Source organism: Sardina pilchardus, chromosome 11 (genome assembly GCF_963854185.1).
Source record: "Sardina pilchardus chromosome 11, fSarPil1.1, whole genome shotgun sequence".
NCBI classification, from domain to species: Eukaryota; Metazoa; Chordata; class Actinopteri; order Clupeiformes; family Clupeidae; genus Sardina; species Sardina pilchardus.
In genome coordinates this window covers 5350891-5368808 of record NC_085004.1, presented here as the reverse complement: position 1 = coordinate 5368808, position 17918 = coordinate 5350891, and the positions used below count along the sequence as shown (strand labels likewise).

At 40.9% G+C, this 17918-nt stretch overlaps 4 protein-coding genes across 7 annotated transcripts in view; all 4 read right to left on the bottom strand.

The window, feature by feature from the left end:
* Window positions 1-127: 127 nt before the first annotated feature.
* LOC134095759 (alcohol dehydrogenase class-3-like) lies at window positions 128-5633 on the bottom strand. Its single transcript, XM_062549430.1, has 9 exons — window positions 5504-5633; window positions 4848-4949; window positions 4205-4346; window positions 2935-3022; window positions 2515-2734; window positions 1985-2245; window positions 1572-1707; window positions 384-522; window positions 128-266 (listed from the first exon to the last, which is right to left on the bottom strand). The coding sequence occupies exons 1-9, from the start codon at window positions 5519-5521 to the stop codon at window positions 242-244; spliced, it is 1131 nt and encodes a 376-aa protein (XP_062405414.1). The 5' UTR covers window positions 5522-5633; the 3' UTR covers window positions 128-241.
* Window positions 5634-6487: 854 nt separating this feature from the next.
* On the bottom strand, window positions 6488-11603 carry adh5 (alcohol dehydrogenase 5). Its single transcript, XM_062549429.1, has 9 exons — window positions 11477-11603; window positions 10649-10750; window positions 9755-9896; window positions 9404-9491; window positions 8408-8627; window positions 7630-7890; window positions 7185-7320; window positions 6958-7096; window positions 6488-6727 (listed from the first exon to the last, which is right to left on the bottom strand). Exons 1-9 carry the CDS (start codon window positions 11492-11494, stop codon window positions 6703-6705), a joined length of 1131 nt encoding a protein of 376 aa, XP_062405413.1. The 5' UTR covers window positions 11495-11603; the 3' UTR covers window positions 6488-6702.
* An 800-nt stretch (window positions 11604-12403) lies between these two features.
* On the bottom strand, window positions 12404-16262 carry gar1 (GAR1 homolog, ribonucleoprotein). The gene is made up of 7 exons (XM_062549428.1): window positions 16155-16262; window positions 15527-15702; window positions 15213-15367; window positions 14937-14996; window positions 14716-14827; window positions 14365-14535; window positions 12404-13372 (listed from the first exon to the last, which is right to left on the bottom strand). Exons 2-7 carry the CDS (start codon window positions 15693-15695, stop codon window positions 13359-13361), a joined length of 681 nt encoding a protein of 226 aa, XP_062405412.1. The 5' UTR covers window positions 15696-15702; window positions 16155-16262; the 3' UTR covers window positions 12404-13358.
* Window positions 16263-17430: 1168 nt separating this feature from the next.
* Window positions 17431-17918, bottom strand: part of slc43a3b (solute carrier family 43 member 3b) — a 19698-nt gene continuing 19210 nt past the window's right edge. For all 4 annotated transcript variants that reach the window (XM_062549494.1, XM_062549495.1, XM_062549496.1 and 1 more), the window contains one exon: window positions 17431-17918. This exon is cut by the window's right edge and continues 677 nt beyond it. The gene's annotated coding sequence lies outside the window, so the exon portion shown is untranslated.

Here is a 17918-nt window from a genome sequence, read left to right as displayed (position 1 = left end):
TTTAACCCAGTAGGCTATCTACACTAATAATAATTGTATCCAACTCACAGACTGCAGTCTATGATCCAACTAATTTGGAGTAGGCTAGGCAATAGGCCTAATTGTAGATTCCACAATGACAAATCAATCAATATTGGTTTTCTTTATTAGTCATTAACAATCAGCCAACATGCAAAAAACAATGAAAATGTCTGGCCGGATGAGCAAATAGGCCTATGGTGTCATCAGCCATGCAGTGTCTTCAAAACTGCAGGACAGCACGCAGACTGATGAAGAACAAAAGACAGTGTCACCAATCATGACAAAAATGTTACAAATGGCCTATTACTGTGAAGACTCAACAACAACATTATTTAACATTAAAATAACAAATACAATTTTACCTCTTCCCATGGTGCATGAGATCAAAAGCCTCGTTGATTTCAGCAAAGGGCAGTTTGTGGGTGATAAACTCATCCACTTTCAGCTTTTTGGTCATGTAGTCATTCACCAGCCTAGGGACACTCTCCACACTCTTCCAGCCTAGAAGTGGATATCATAGAACACAGAAGCATGAAAATTGTGTTGCATGCGAATATGAAAGGGAAATAAAAAAAATAATTGAAAGAATCTGAATTTTGTGCATATACGTATCCAACAGCAGCATCCCTAAAATATTTCAGTAACCATGGCCTGGAGAGTATTCATAAGTCCTCAAAAGCATCCCAGAACGGGGTGCACTTCAGACAAAAGGACCCTGAACAAGCTAATCAACATCCTGGACAACGACTGCCATCCACTCCACTCCACAACACTATCATGTAGCAGAAGAGCTCGAGACTACGCTCACTGCCATGCACAACTGACAGACTGAGGAAGTCATGCAGGGCCATACAACTCTACAAATTAAAGGGAAAAGGAGAGTTAGACTTCTCATAGTCTATCTGCATCTCCCTTCCATGACATTTCGGTACAATACTGTGCACTGTTGACACTGTTTAAAGGTTTTACTGGCTACGTTATGAATGGACTGTGTCTACATCCCATGAATGGACTGGTCTAACTTCACACTTGACCAATGGCTTCATCCTATCAAACCTATCCTTGCACTGCTGCTTTAAGTCTTATATTATGATTACTTTTCTCTTATTTTGTCCATATATTTATACTCGAACTGTTACATTATGCTTACATTGTTTTATTGTCCATATTCATTGCTGGTCACTACTTTCACCTTGCAGTGTTGCACTATTGGACTTATTGCACTACCACCTTGGCACACAGCATACTGGATCACAGTACCAATCTCAGTACATTCATGTACAGCTTTATCTTTAGTATATCTTACTGTTCTTTCTAGTTATGCTGATTTGCTGATTTGCTTTTTATCATCCTGTTCACATTGTAGAGTATGTTGTGTGTGGTGTCTTAAGCTAATGGTTTATTAGTAGTGCTCAGCCGATATGTGATCTGCTTTATTGTCCAATAACATATTAGTGTTGTTTTAGGTTGACGTGATGCCATTTGCTCACACTTTTTTTGTTCACCATGAAACCCTATTGCCTATTTAATTCACAAACGCAAGTGTTCACCTCCAAAGGCAGAGCCCTTCCAGGTGCGCCCTGTGACCAGCTGGAAAGGTCTGGTGGAGATCTCCTGTCCTGCTCCTGCCACCCCGAGGATCACACTGGTGCCCCAGCCCTTATGACAGGCCTCCAGCGCAGCCCTCTGCCAACACCAAAACACATTACATCTTGATCAAATTGCGAACAAAAAATAATAATGCTGCAATATCAGATAAGGAAAAGTAATACGGTGAGAAGCCCTCCTTTGCTTTTGACAAGAAAAAAACTCATTCATTCCACTTCTTATGGATAAAATGCATCCTGCCGCCACTGCTAAAAGTTCAAGATAGACTCATCTATGGGGTGAATGACTACCAGTCGATTTCTCTGTCAACAGAAAGGAGGAGCTCACCACAACTCCAATGTTCTGGAATACTGACCATAACTCCGACGTTCCCAATGCACTCAAAGGAGTAGTCCACTCCTCCGTCAGTCATCTCCACCAGCACTTCCTGGATGGGTTTACTGTGATCTTTGGGGTTCACACATTCAGTAGCTCCAAAGCTCTTGGCACTTTCGAACTTGGACGAATTGAGATCAATGGCGATGATTCTTGATGCTCCAGCTACTTTGCAGCCCATGATGGCAGCGAGCCCCACTGCTCCAAGACCGAACACGGCACACGTGGATCCGGGTTCTACCTTTAAGGAGAAGACGAGAGAGTTATATTCTGGTACTCCTCACAATTATTGGGAAGTCTTCTGTTAACTAAAGCATCTGAGTTTAAAAAACAAAACAAAACAAAAACACTGGAATGAACAGCAGTAATAAAAAGGAGCTTTACAAAATACCAATAAAATAGCAAATCTTTAGAATAAATTATAAAGAATAGAAAACAGCTATAGAAGCGAAAAGTAATAGAAGTGTGTATTGACCACATTATCATCTCCTCCTTTTGTATGTTTCTCACCCCAGCTGTGTTCAGCGCTGCCCCATATCCAGTGGAGATGCCACAGCCCAGCAGGCATACTGTATCCATCGGCGCTTTGGCATCCACCTTGGCCAGAGAGATATCCGCCACCACGGTGTACTCAGAGAAAGTACTGGTCCCCATGAAGTGGAACAACTGCTTTCCCTTGCAGGTGAAGCGGGAGGTCTTATCAGGCATCAGCCCCTGGCCCTGGGTGATCCTGTGAAGGCGATGTGTGGTTGTGGTTGTGGGAGGACATAACGTGTCAGTATTCTCTAGGTCATCCATTATAACAATGACATGAATATTGCATGTTTCAAACATTGTACTGCTTTGGTATTTTACATATCAGAGACAAAAAAAAATAAGAATTGCTTGAATATGAGGAATACATCTTGAATTCTAGAAAGACAGACCGACCTGATCTTCTGACAAAGATTGGTCTTGGGGTTTTTACAGAACTTGCACTCTCCACATTGTGGCACATACAATGGGATGACCGTGTCGCCTAGGTAAAGAGAAAAAAAGTAATTATTTTTGAAATTCATAGAAAAATACAGATGATACAGATGTGTAATGAAATAGATAAAGAAAAGTGAAAGGAAAATAAACCATTCACATTCCTTTCTTATATTGCGTATTCAGCATAGTACTCTTGTTAATTATGTTACTGATTGCAGCATACCATTATGTTCCTGTTAGTTGGCTTGATTTTCCATACCATAAATGATCTATGCATGATGCAATATTACTTAACTATGTTACAGCTGGCCAAGCTGACACTGTTGGTGTTATGCCAATAGCTCTTTACTATTTCTGTTCTTGTTTATGTTACAGAACCACACACACAGCAACAACCTCTATAATACATCAAAGCATGAATACACACCTGCCATGTCCTGCCAAGCCTATCGCACCCTGACCTAGTAAAGCTGCATTGCTGTTTACGTTACACATTAATATGGCCTTCTAGGGTATCAGTTTGGATATTAGTGACTAAGCCCTTTGTATGTGTGGTTGCACCACCTAGTACAAGGGAGATACATCTGGAATACAAATCTTTACCCTGAGGTGATTGCTAGTAGATAAGATTCAGCTATGCAGACTCTTACAATATCTACCCTATGGTATTTGTTAACTATTCTTTGTGTTACATATGATATCACTCTAGTGCAGTGGTTCTCATGTGTGGGCGGGCCCAACTAGTGGAGAATAGAGACATGACAGGTGGGGCGCGAGGAACAGAAGGTAATTTCTAGTCTTTTGTGACTATCTTTAAAAATGCCTTTATTTTTTTTTAAAAGGAAGATCATTAGATTCAAAACAAAATAGCTACACACAAACATCGACAGACCGACATATTAATTAAAATAACATCTGATCCAGCGGACTGAGACAGCAAATGTAGGCTAATATGGAACCAAGATGTGAAAAAAAAGTATTTTAACGTTACCACTGCGGAGTTGATTGGGTCAGGTGGGGCTTGAAAATTCCCCACCTTCAAAGTGGAGAATGACAGAAAAAGTTTGAGAACCACTGCTCTAGTAAAGCGTGTTATATGTTACATTCAGTTCAAAGAGTTTTGCTTTTGTTTTTGTTTTAAATCAACAGTTTCCCATTCATTATTTGTAAATAAAATGATTTCATGATAATATTTCTGCTAATCATAGTTTAATTTGTTTGGGTAGACCTGCTTTGAAGTTGGTGACACCCTCTCCGACACTCTCCACTGTACCAGCGCCCTCATGGCCCAGGATGACGGGGAAGAGGCCCTCAGGGTCTGCTCCACTCAGGGTGTAGGCATCAGTGTGGCACACCGCAGTGAAATGGATCTGAAATGATAGCAGGACACAACTGAATACAAAAAAAAAAAATGCTTGTTGAGGAAAGGACTGTCTGTGAACATAGTAGTTGACTGCCTTGACACAGCATTTCAGTGAAAATAAAACTTTATTGCTTGTTACAGGAAATATATAAATTACCTTTGCATTTGTCTGTAGGCCTATATGCGTGTTAAACATACATGCATTCCGCTAACTTATAGCCTAAGTAGTTAACTTATAACTATAAACTACCAACTACACCTTGATGGTTAGAAAAATACCTTGGCCCTGTTACTCATAGGCTCTCTTTGAATATTTAACACTCTGTAAAGCGCCATGTTTTGGCGCTCTATAAGTGAAATTAAATTCATCTATTCATGATTAATGGTTTTGCAGTGTCTGCATAAATACCTAGGCTAATTGTAAAAGTAACTGATCTGTCCTTGGCTTGGTTCTATATTATATAACATCAGATATCAATAATTTGGCAATCATCCTGGGCTTTCTCACCTTCACTCGGACTTCATGGGCTCTAGGTGGGGCCACCTCCACCTCCTCAATTGACAGAGGCTTCCCAGCTTCCCAGGCCACTGCTGCCTTGCATTTGATCACCTTGAAATAAGCCATCATGCAATTAGGTGCAGTAAATTCTTTCAATTCAATTCTCAGGTAGATACAACTTCTGAGAGTTTTTATTTTATTGCATACCAAAGATAAGTGTCATTTGTAACCCATGGTTGAGCATAAAAAGCCCCTATCAGTGATTAAAACAGTGAAAAGGTCAAACCATGACGCTACAATATCAGTGAAAACTGTGTTTTCTGCAGCAGAAAGTGAACTTTGCTCACACCAAGGTACACCACCATAAACGAATACTAATCCAGAGCAAGCCGCAACCTAGGGTATGCTTAACACAATGCTCCCAGTGCAAAAGCAGACTATCTACAACACATCGTTAGGACAATATGCGGAAATGACTACGCACAGACTAATGACAGGATAAAAATAATGCAATATCTTCTGGAATCCTATATAGCACTTTTTATTACCAAATGCCAAACAGCTAGCAGTCATAGACGTTCCATCTCACGCATTTGTAGGCTACATAAACAGGCTAATCCTAAATTATGATAAAGTGCAAAGACGGAGGCAAAAGAGTTTCTTACTTTTCCTGCGGTTGCCATTATGTAACGTTGTTCAGAGGGCGTCCTGTTCGAGTGCAAGCTTGTTGGAGGGGAAGCTGCTCCGTCCTGTAGCGAGTCCAGAAGGAGCCAGTCAAGTTCATCATGTTTAAGGTTAATGATTACTCATTGCCCGGCGTTTATGGGTGTGCACTGTGCATGGGCTACCAGGTTGAAAGAAAATCCTGAGAAATTCTTCCATTTTTTTCTCCCTTTGGTCATACTTGTTGGTAAAAACGTGGAAAAACTCTCAGGCATTTCATGTTCAGTGGTCATGATCTAAAACTATTTCCAAACAAGTTTTGAGCTGGAGTGATTCACAATGATGGGGAAATGGAATGCGTTGACGCACACACATAAAATAAATAAATAATAAAATGGGATTTTTGGCAAATCTGGCAACCACATACGTGGGTGGTGCGTTGAAGTGCCATTGCCTCTCATGCAAACAAAGCCTTCCAGCTGTCATCACAACTGGAAAAACTCTGCTTGTTCACCTTAATGAACAAGTTATGAACTACATTGCTCCCCTTCTTGAAAAGCATTTCATATTGATAACATGGAAGCATACTGATAGTATTTCAGCATTGTGGTATTCAGTCTCTGGTTGTAAAATCTTAGAAAGGTCCATAATTCTAAAACTGTGCTGCTAATTGGACTGTTGGTGTTTACTAACATGCTTACAGTATGAACAGTGTATCAAACAGCATGAATCTTAATATACCGGTTATAACAGTAAAGAACTGGACAGATAAACAGAACAGTTGTTTTTCCATCCATGCAATTTCAGAAGTATTCCTCATTTAATTTTACACTGTACATTTTAAAGGAGGAAAATAGAAACCTTAATTCTACAACAGAAATACTGATATTGACAAAGCCATGACCTCAGACTTGTGTTGTTTCGCTGCTCTTTTTATGTGTCACATGTAATCAACTGTGCAACGAGAAGAAGTGAAGACAAAAACATTTGCTTTTTTTACTCAAATTTAATCAGTTGTGATTGTAACAGCTGTGCCTTAATGTAAACATTGAACAGACCAAAAAAAAAAAAAAAAGCAAAGCCACGATGGTTGCCAGGACATCTTAAGTGCACACTGGGTAAGTGCCATGTGATGAGAGGACCAAGACTAACGCAAAAAAGAAAGACGGACTGGAGAGACCACTTCCTGTCCATTGGCGCCTCAGAGGTTCAGGACGGCACGTAGGCTGAAACAAACGGAAACGAAATGAGCAAAAAGTCACATTAGCTTAAAACGAACACCAATTTTTCACCATTTTTTCTGATGTGTAGCTCCATTAAGTTAGCAATTACTAAGACCTAACCACCACCAAGATCAATTATCAAGACATCCTTAAGGACACAAAATCTATAGTATTATAAAAGCAAACTGTCAAGCTTAATTACAGTTTGCTTGGTAGATTTGAAGAAACTTTACCTCTTTCCTTGGTGCATGAGATCAAAGGCCTCGTTGATCTGGGAGAAGGGCAGTGTGTGGGTGATAAACTCATCCACTTTCAACTTCTTGCTCATGTAGTCATTCACCAGCTTGGGGACACTCTCCACACTCTTCCAGCCTAGGAAGAAGGGCAAGACGGTCTTATTTCCTGTGGCTGATGACTGCTGATGGGAGGAAACTAGTCCATCATTGCTCTAAACTCTCACCTCCGAAGGCAGTTCCCTTCCAGGTACGCCCAGTGACCAGCTGGAAAGGTCTGGTGGCGATCTCCTGCCCGGCTCCCGCCACTCCAATGATGACGCTCGTGCCCCAACCCTTATGACAGGCCTCCAGTGCTGACCTCTGAAACCACAGCACAGACCGGTCAGAGTAAATCAGTGCCGGTCAACAGACATACCTATATGAGCTGAATACTGCTGTTTATGAAAACAATGAAATTACATGTATTGAGTGCATACAGAGGCCAAAATATTTCTGGGACATGTTGATTAACCTGTTGACTATGGTATCAGCATGTGGATTTAAAATCCAAGCAATTTCTTTAGAACTGACCAAGAAACTGAAACATATTTGAAGCAGTTTAGCCCCTGAAGAAAACCAGTAAGAGTGAAATAGCCCTGTCCCGATTGCAAAAGCATCTGAAATACTGACCATGATCCCAACATTCCCGATGCACTCAAAGGAGTAGTCCACTCCTCCATCAGTCATCTCCACCAGCACTTCCTGGATGGGTTTGCTGTGATCTTTGGGGTTCACACATTCAGTAGCTCCAAACTGCTTGGCCACCTCGAACTTCTCAGGGTTGATATCAACACCGATGATCCTGGTGGCTCCGACCGACTTGCAGCCCATGACCACAGCCAACCCCACGGCTCCCAGTCCAAAGATGGCACAGGTGGAACCTGCCTCCACCTACAGGTTTGACAAAGCATAGCATGTAATTGGAAAACTATTCAATGACAGCAAAATTGACACATTGATTGACAACATGCTTTCTAGCAGCATATTTTCTAGCAGAAAGATTGTCTCTGCCACTCAAAATCCAAACAGCAGCTCACTGATAAGAAATAGGTTTAGTCAACAAAGGTGAAGCAAAATCTATTTGATGCATGATAATATGCGAGCAAGCGAAGTAGAATGTGTGCTCTGTGGTTGCTGCACTAATTTCACTTCATTTAATCATTGACACAATTCCAACTCAGGCTTTAACTGATCCAATCAGCATTATATTTGGGATAAAAACATTGCCTGCAGTAAAGTAAACAGAGGGGTAGCTGAGGTGTGTGGTAGCTAAACCAATGGCTCTGTAATAAAGACAGCATGTAAACAAGGAACATTAGCCAGTTATAAACCATGTAATGAGGCAGGCAAATAATCCCAAATCTGAGCAATGAAAACCTTATGTAATTCCCATATCTGGCAGCATTACCTTGGCAGTATTCAGCACAGCCCCATATCCAGTGGAGATGCCACAGCCCAGCAGGCACACTTTATCCATCGGCGCTTTGGCATCCACCTTGGCCAGAGAGATATCCGCCACCACCGTGTACTCAGAGAAAGTACTGGTCCCCATGAAGTGGAACAACTGCTTTCCCTTGCAGGTGAAGCGGGAGGTCTTATCAGGCATCAGCCCCTGGCCCTGGGTGATTCTGTGAAGAGGACAGAGGAATAATCTCATCACCTGCACTTGATCAATACAGAAACTAGCCCCGTGGTGCTATCAATTGTCCTCCAAACTGCTAAAATGCTGCAGATTCTTCTTCTGGAAATCCTCATCTGAAAATGACAAGTCGCTCAGATAGCAATTGGGCTAACAAGCTCACCAATACATGGGCTTAATTTAGAAATTTCAGTATGCAACAACATAATCATTGTAGAAGACTTCACCAACAATAATGGATACATGGAAAATATGAGACGCCCATATTACCATAACATTTAGATAGGCCGCTCTACACCACAGTCTGGCTGACCATAAGATGGCTATAAATTTAACCAAATGTTCCATCAATCAAATTCAGTTCCAATCAAATGCTGCTAAACCGCCAAATTATCAATTAAACTGCTAAATTATAATGCTGCTAAAATGTCTTAATGATATTCTGACCTATTAAAAGTATATGTTTGGTTAGTTTTCAAGTTTATTCTCCGAGTAGAAAACAAATGATTAATGGCTGATTTTGTGATATGCAGGAATTCTAGTACAAATTCCAGGAAGCCCAAAGCAGGCACCACGCCAGGGTCACTTGTGGGTTAAACATTTCCCATATTCTCCCCACCTCCATCTTGTTTTTCCATTAAGGACACAACCATAATGGAACTGAGATTGACCTGCCATGTAACTGGTTGGAATGGAAAGAACCCGTTTCATTTTGTGGTTGATTAAAGGTGTGCATATGATGATAGGATTGCAGGGTCGAATTACCTGATCTTCTGACACAGGTTGGTCTTGGGATTTTTACAGAAGTTGCACTCTCCACACTGAGGCACGTACAGAGGAATGACCACATCCCCTTATTAAAAAAAACAAGCGGAAAAATAATGTCAGCATTTATTTTTAAAATAATAAATATACTGTTGCACATATCTGTTTCAGCCCAAAATTGCAGTACATTCAAGAAAAACTGGAAATTTAGCTTTCAATCATGTTCTTTTTTTACACAAATAGTTTTTTCAAATGTCACCATAAATTGCACTTCAGATATTAGAAAGGAAAAAGACACAAGATGCTGCACACTCAGGTCTAGGATATCACCAGAAGAGTGAAGTATCTGACCTGCTTTGAAGTTGGTGACACCCTCTCCAACACTCTCCACCGTACCAGCGCCCTCATGGCCCAGGATGACGGGGAAGAGGCCCTCAGGGTCTGCTCCACTCAGGGTGTAGGCATCAGTGTGGCACACCGCAGTGGAATGGATCTGAAATGATAGCAAACCTGTTGATTATAGACAAGTCAGAGCACCCCCATTTCATTCATTCATTCATTCATTCATTCATTCTGGGTCTGATCCCTTGAATATGTGTCAATCAATGAGACAGAAACAGCAATAGTTAGATTTTCCCCATTTCAGTAGATAAAACTATTTGTTCACATTTTTCAACAAATGTAAATGCATCTAAATACTGCTAGAAATCACTGAATCTCGTTAACAAAACAAAAGAGGACCACAGTCACATCTTATTTCAGACAGTAACAATACCTTACCTTACACATGTGAACTGGTGTGTTACTACTAATCTGAAGTAGACACACAAAGTTTACTCTAGTCTACTGTGTTGCGACTAAGAGTCAATAATGACAAGATTCAATTAACAAAATGCAGGCCCCAATTAGAGTGGGCTTACACACAACTTCCTGACTGGCTTTTGTCAATACAGCTACAAAACACTATTGCATAATTCAGAAACCATGTGAACTTGCTCTAGAGGCCTGCAAGCAGCTGGCTGTCTTAAATCTCACAGGAGACAGCAGAGCATGCTTGTACAATATCCCATCATGCAACCGTTTCCCATCAGAACACAGCAGTGGTGAAATGACCAGATGTCTTCAAATATAATGCTTGGCCTTCCCTGATGTTCAGCTGTACAGTAGGAAACCATTGATGGAGAGGTAACTTGTTGCATTATACCCAGAGATAAAAGACAGAGGAAAGTGAGAAAGTATGGTCACCTTCACTCGGACTTCGTGGGCTTTGGGTGGAGCCACATCCACCTCCTCAATGGACAAAGGTTTCCCAGCCTCCCAGGCCACGGATGCCTTGCATTTGATCACCTGATGGAGGCACATATGGTTAATATCTCTGCACCTTTCTCTATAACAGGACCACTATCCGGATGTGTCTCTGCCATATTTAGTGAACTTATAATGTAAAGGTTAAATCAGTTGTCAGTAAACTGTTGATGGTATGATTAGACTTAGAAAAGCACACCATACGCTGAAGATGAAAAGTTACCAGATGGTGTAAGTCTGCTTTGTGCACGTGATGCTGAGGTAGCAGCAGAGCTAACAATATTCGGAGTAGGATTTCACCATGTTTTATCGTGATAAACCATAGCTAACAGGCAAAGAAGGGTATAATAAATGCACAACGCAGTATATTTAAGTAAGAAAGTAACGCAAACTAGCTTTAAGCAATCCCTCCAACGCTAGCATGCCTTCCAGCAGCGCTGCATAAAACAAAACGAGCGAAAGCCGCTAACTGGTCATCTGCTCGGTCGTGTATAAAGGAGCATGCACCGGTCAAAGTAATTCAGCTGGCCTATTGGCAAGCACACAATTATTCTTTATACCACGCAGGAACTGTGCAACTCTCCGCGGCTGAATAATTGCTGCTACTCGTAGCAGCTAATATAGTTTCATGCACGGTTAAGCTCTTTGCTGCATCTTTAAAATGTGTTCCTTCGTTACTTTTTGCAAAAGCGAATATAGAATATACCACTGACACGATTGAATATATAATTAATTCGTTGGGGTTATTCACAAACAATAGGTTCTTACTTTCCCAGCTGTATCCATGGTCTACTTTCTTTCTCCAGTGAAAGAGAGCAAGAGAGAAACCGAAGGTGGGCGGTGGTTGAGACCTTTACCCTAGCCAATCAAAACGCGGATTCCTTGTAGACTTGTTACCGAAGTCTTGTCTCTGTTGTTACTTTCTGACACACTGACGTATCAGCCTCATTTCAACCAATCACACAAAACCGCGATTGTTATGCGCTTGAAAATGCGCATTAATGTAACTGAGTGTCTAATGTAACTGAACACGACCTTCGAATGATAGCAGGCAGCTGATAAGTCATATCAAAATAAGGAGACCTATTGTCAATAAAAAATAATGCAAAATTTTCTGCGCTGTGTGTTTTCCCACCGACTGAAATAATCATTTCAAGTCTTGCTTTGAATGATCTCTAAACAACAATCATTCTGATGGGAGCACAATTTAACGCCATTTTTTTTTTTTTTGGTGGCAGTAAAATGGTCAAGGTTGTTTCAAAACACCTTACAGTAGAGAGTCTCAACACCATGGTGCAATTTTCCGCTGCTTATGACTCAGCCACCAGCTTTCACACCAGCAAGTGTGTGAGCGGTTCTGAGTGCAACTAACCTGCAATACTTTGACAGATCAGCAGGGGGCTACAGAATAAACTGGGCCAAAAACACTTCCAATGATACCCTCATGTTCACAACAAAGGGTGGTTGTTTAGGCCTAATATTAATTCTATGTAGTCTATTGATTTTTTTGTTTGGTTTTGTTGATAATTTCGGCCCTATGACTTGACTATAAAATGTTAATTCTGTTAATGTGATGTTTATTCATGTAATTGTAAGTCGCTTTGGACAAAAGTGTCTGATAATAAACCAACACCATAGTGTGCATGATGCATAAAACACCGATAGTAAATAAAGAATGAGAACCAGCATTCAAAGTGGTGGTTCAACAACAGCTTATTGGGTATTCATAATGGCAATTCAAAATAGCATTCGTTATTGGATATTCATAATGGCAGTACACAAGTACAGTGATCACATTGATGGAACAGGTGTACTCCAGAGCTCTGCACACCACTCTTATCCAAGACCAAAAAGAGTTTTCCAGTTTATCTAATGGCAGATTCTCCCAAAACAAATTCCGCACTTCATGAGGTGCTGGGACAGAGAACCTACAGGTTAAAGACAGTGAAAGACTTGTATTTTCTGTTAAAAGCAGCATCTCAGTGAAAGCACATCTGATGAATGCAGCAGGCACAAGTACTTTTTTTGAATAGGAGCTGGTTACCAACCACTTTTGTTTTAATTAATTTGAGATAAGAGTGTAACACACTGGCAGAACATCAAACCTGTACAAAAATATTCATTGCTCTTTGATGTCAACAGCAGGCACACAATGGATTAATTGACTGGATGTTACCAGTGTTTGACATGTACAAAGCCTTCCAAACCAAATGTGTAATCGGAATTTAAATTACAATGCCTCTAAGTCTGACATCATTTTATGTTTGTCATTTTATGGACTATGTGTGTATCACTGTACATACAAAAGGATCTTCTAACAATGACACATTCCTTCACTTGTTGATACCTTTAAGCCTCACTCTTGTCTGTGGGGTTTCCAAAGAAAATGCATCACTGACCAGGGACTACGATCATAGACTGATAGCTGGGAGACTGTGGCGGGAAATGGACACATTATACAGCACAAAAAAATGAATAATAATAAAAAAAAATAACAATGCAGGCCAATGGTCCAAAAGGTAGAGGGCCGCTGTCTCGTTTAAAAACAAGTCCAACAGAGAGGAAGCTCAACAGCCTCTTTGCTCCATCTCCCCTCCTGTGCTTCCAGTGGTGCTGGCTGATCAAGTCTGCATCTGCTGCATCATCATCATCATGATCTCCCTCCTGTATCAATGGAAACGGACAGCAGTCAGTGATTTCTCCATTTAAAAGGATCATTCTCTGAACAGAGTTTACAAAGGCCTTGTGAATGAATATACAAAACGCAGTGGCCCTCATTTACTAAATGTGCGTACGACCTAAAACAGGTGTACGACAGGCATACGCTTATTTCCACGAATCTCACGTCTAGTCTCAACTCGTGTACGCAAGTTTTTCAGGCGGCACAACACCTTGCAGCAGTAAATCAGTGCTGGATTAGAAAATGTAAGGGTTGAATACATGGAATATCTCGGACATAACACTCTTCCTGCACATGTGTAGTCCATTTGCTGTAATGTAGCCTGCTGCAATGTGTTGACACATTTGATGGTTTCGGATAGCATTATAGGAGATGATTACTTTCTTTGGCAAGTGCAACATTCATTAATAACATATTTGTTAATTATTTCAATGAGCAAATGGCAGTGTCGTATGACTTTGTAACAAACACATTTATAGTATGATGCGTTCTCTTATAGTATGAAGGTTCAGCTGGACGTTACTATGGCTCGAGATCACAAATGTTTCTCTTTGGATGTACAATGCACCTTCATGTCGTAAATTCTAGGGGCGAGGCCATTGAAACTTGCATATAGGGTGTGATATTTAAATCACGCTTGTTTCCAGCCGCCACATTTATCAACATACGTTTATTATACGCTGGAATTGGAGTGATACGAAAGTTTCATTAATCTCATGTGAGCCTGTTGCGCCACAGCGCCCCCGTAAGATGATTTCTGCACTCAAATCTACGCTGGTTTCTACGCTCGGTTGATAAATGAGGGCCAATGTGTGTGTGTGTGTACGTTAGAAATATATCAGAATGAACTACTTTCCTCCACAATGATTCACAATTCACAAAAGTAAATACAAAATCAAAATCAAATAAATACATAAAACGCAACACTGATTCAGATTGCTAGCCATTGAAATTCTCCATGGTGTGTTCCACTGACCTCTGAATCCACCGCCGCCTCCTCTTCCTCTAAATCCTCCACCGCTACCTCCTCTGAATCCTCCACCGCTACCTCCTCTGCCTCCTCGAAAACCTCCACCGCTGCCGCCTCTGAATCCTCCTCCACCACGGCCTCCACCAAATCCTCCACCCCGTCCTCCACGGAAGCCACCTGCAGCAACACAGAACATACATTATTTGGTTATAGTTTTGAATGTCCAAATTAAACATGTCCATTACGAGTTAACCTCAAATTTAACAGCAAAAATCAGTTTTCATGCAAGGGTCCCAACACCAGCTACCCTATAGTACACTTCAGTGATTATTAACAGCATAGGAGGAGTGATCTCACCTCCACGGCCTCCTCCTCTACCACCTCTGCCTCCCCTGGGGGGACCCTTCTCCCCTGGTGGTCGCGGGAGAAACCTCTGTAGGGGCAAAAGCTTTGCAGGGTCTATGTAGAACTGAGGGAGGAAACAGGGTAAAAACATTATGCTCTATCAGTGACAGATTTGGGAAAGGTCACCAGATCTTGCTCAAAAAAGTTCTGAATAGACAAACAAACCAACCAACCTTCTGTAGTTTCTTAAACGATGATGCCTTCATGTTTTCTGATAGCTTGACAGAAAAATACTGCAACCAAGTTAAGGGAAATTGCTTGTAACTCTGCACTAATAATGTAAAGAAGAAATCTGACAAGTTGCGACAGTACTCTGTGATCTCAAGAGGAGGATCTATGTGACAACTCGCCAGATTTCTCCTTTAATACAAGTGTTGGTGAAACACTGGAACCAATAAAAAGAAAGAAACAAATTAACAGTACAGCCGTCTGTTTCATGATAAGGATACAAAATCCCGCAGATTTCCAAATATTTCATCCACTTTTCCAATCTGCTCTTTGTTTTCCAGATAGACTGGGGCGTTGAAGTAAGGTACTTTGCTTTCTTCGGTTGTGCATTTACACACAATGTCATCCTCACAAGGATGCACAAACTCTCCTAGACCTGTAACGACAACACATAATAAGATTAAGTCCATCATTAAGGTCCACTTTCAAACATAAAGCTTACACTGCATTTGTTTCATAGCTCGTTGAATGGCCTGTAAGAGAATACGTTTGCCCGATTAGAGCTGGTCTCATTGGAGTGTTCAGCACATCTTACCGACAACGTATTCAGGGGGACCATAATCTTGCTGTCTGTTGAAGCCGCCTCTTCCCCCTCCTCGGCCACCGAATCCTCCTCGTCCACCACCGAATCCTCCTCTTCCGCCACGGTTAAATCCACCACCACCACCTCGACCACCTCGTCCACCACCCCCTCGAAAAGACATCCTCAGACTGGAAATGAAAATTGATCGTTACCAAACATGCAACACATCATAAATATAATGCAGTATAAAATAAATATGGTCGACTAGCATAACGTCAGACAATGAATACGACTAAGTAGCGTGATCATTGGTTTTAGCTAGTTCACGTACGCCGCTAGAATAGCTACGCCGAAGAATTTGCAAACTTCAAGCTTAAGTTTGCAATAACTTAATATGTAACACGAAACTTTCATATTGTGTAACGTCAAAGGCACCTACACACAAGTTAACACGGCAATAAAAGTACAAGAGAATGTTTGTCATTCAAAGACATAACGTGGCATGTACCTCCCATCGTGATACTAGGTTAGCCAGCTAGCAAAACTGCAACAAACGATAGCTAATTTCTAATTTGAACATTATACTTTAAAGCGGCGGAAACAACATCAAAACTCCTTCAAAATAAACATCAACAAATACCTTCAAATTTGATCGGAGCTTATTGCAGACACTTGAAATGTTGGCTCTACAACAAACTCTCGGGGCATGTGGTGTTACCGAGAGTTACTGCACATGTGTGTGAGTGCCGCAAAAAAATGTGTGTCGTAAAAGCCCAAGTCAATTTACGTCTTGCTGCAAATACAGACTTTCTCTGTAGTTTAAGGCCTGCCCACTAGTAACTTCACTAACAGACAGACTTAACAAGCAGTTTTTACTCCAGAGCCTATCACTCTGCCCAGAGCCATACAACATGCTGCGGTGATTTCATTTCATATAGGGAATCTGAAAGCTAGCAGAATGTGCAATGTAGTGTGTGTGGTATCAGAGGGTTTAAACTGCAGTAGGCCTAGCCTAATTGTTGTATATAAAGCTTTATTGCAGACACAGGTCCATATCACAGTAGGCCTACACATACATAATAAATAGTAGCCTAGCCTATAAAAGGGGATACAAAATGCTTGTTATATGTTTTAGCTTCCTTTTAGAGCCATAGTTTATTATTGTTTATAATTTATATTTACACATAAAACAAACACGTTTGTTACAAATGACTATAAAGATATTGATTTTAGCCTATTTTATAGCCTACTTCATCTAGTTGACAGATGTAATTTATCTTCGTCTTGAGGCCTACCAATTTCATCCAGGACAATTGGTTACAATAACTCAAAAGATGTTCATAATAATTTAGTAAACTGTCTGCTAAGATTAAGGCCTAAACTAGAGTAAACCCAGCCAGATCCGGGGCGATTGGATTTCTCCCTTAGCTTGCTCTGACTGTCTACTGTATTTCCGCTCAATTTATTTTCCCTTCAGTAGGCTACTCCATCTGGAATACCTTGATCCACCCTCGTTTACTCCGGCAACTACCACCAACTAGCGAACGAGGGCGTTCCTGAGAGCGATTACGTTTAAATTGCAAGCCTACCGTTATTGTTGTGTCCCCCGTGGTTAACATAGCCTAGGTCATTACCAAATGTTAGTGATTGAACTCCAATGATTTCAACCTTCAGAAAAGCGTCCACCAACCAGGATAAATGTTTGCCAATGGATCTATGCCAGACTCTGCGAAGTCAACTATGCCCACTGATCATGCCTCTTGTGCAGCAGAAATACAGTGCATACTCCCAAACTAATCCCAAAAGATTGAACTTAGTCTGATGATAGCCAGCTACCACCCAACACACACACACACACACACACACACAATCACAAGTTCACAAACAAGACTGGAATAAACAAGGAGGCAAATGTCTAAATTTCACATGTTTTTATTTAGTGCATGTGATTCCCTTCAGTATAAAAAGTAGTACAAAATCATAATACTGCCACTGACTAATACTTTTTTAAAAAATGTTTTTAACACTGACATAACATCATTGACGACCTCCGAGTTCCTAAGAGACACACGTGGTAAAATGTTTGCCCCTTTTGGCCAAGAGAGGGCAGTATGTCCTATTTTGACTGTGTGAGTGTTATCTTGAATAAGCAAAAGTCTCCTGAACTGAAGAGTTACACTAAAAAGACAGAAAGTCTGGATTCAAAATCAAACAGCACTAAAAGAAAGGGAAAGCCTGATGTGTAAACAGTGACTGCTATGTGGTTTGACTATCACTCTAACTAGGGGCTTTTGTGTGTGTGTATTTGTCTGTCTGCCTGTCTGTCTATACAGTATGTGTGTGTGTGTGTGTGTGTGTGTGTGTGTGTGTGTGTGTGTTTGGGTGTGTATTTGTCTGTGTGTGT

Excerpts from the sequence above, each read along its gene's own strand:
- LOC134095759 (XM_062549430.1), bottom strand. Across the intron at positions 2,246-2,514 it reads CAGCGCTGAACACAGCTGGG|GTAGAACCCGGATCCACGTG; the intron begins GTGAGAAACATA and ends TTCTCCTTAAAG. Across the intron at positions 523-1,571 it reads GAAGGGCTCTGCCTTTGGAG|GCTGGAAGAGTGTGGAGAGT; the intron begins GTGAACACTTGC and ends ATCCACTTCTAG.
- adh5 (XM_062549429.1), bottom strand. Across the intron at positions 9,897-10,648 it reads CCCACGAAGTCCGAGTGAAG|ATCCATTCCACTGCGGTGTG; the intron begins GTGACCATACTT and ends CTATCATTTCAG. Across the intron at positions 6,728-6,957 it reads CTCATGCACCAAGGAAAGAG|CCTACGTGCCGTCCTGAACC; the intron begins GTAAAGTTTCTT and ends CGTTTGTTTCAG.
- gar1 (XM_062549428.1), bottom strand. The coding sequence starts at position 15,695 with ATGTCTTTTCGAGGGGGTGGTGGACGAGGTGGTCGAGGTGGTGGTGGT. Across the intron at positions 15,368-15,526 it reads TCCCCCTGAATACGTTGTCG|GTCTAGGAGAGTTTGTGCAT; the intron begins GTAAGATGTGCT and ends TTGTCGTTACAG. Across the intron at positions 14,828-14,936 it reads CGTTTAAGAAACTACAGAAG|TTCTACATAGACCCTGCAAA; the intron begins GTTGGTTGGTTT and ends TTCCTCCCTCAG.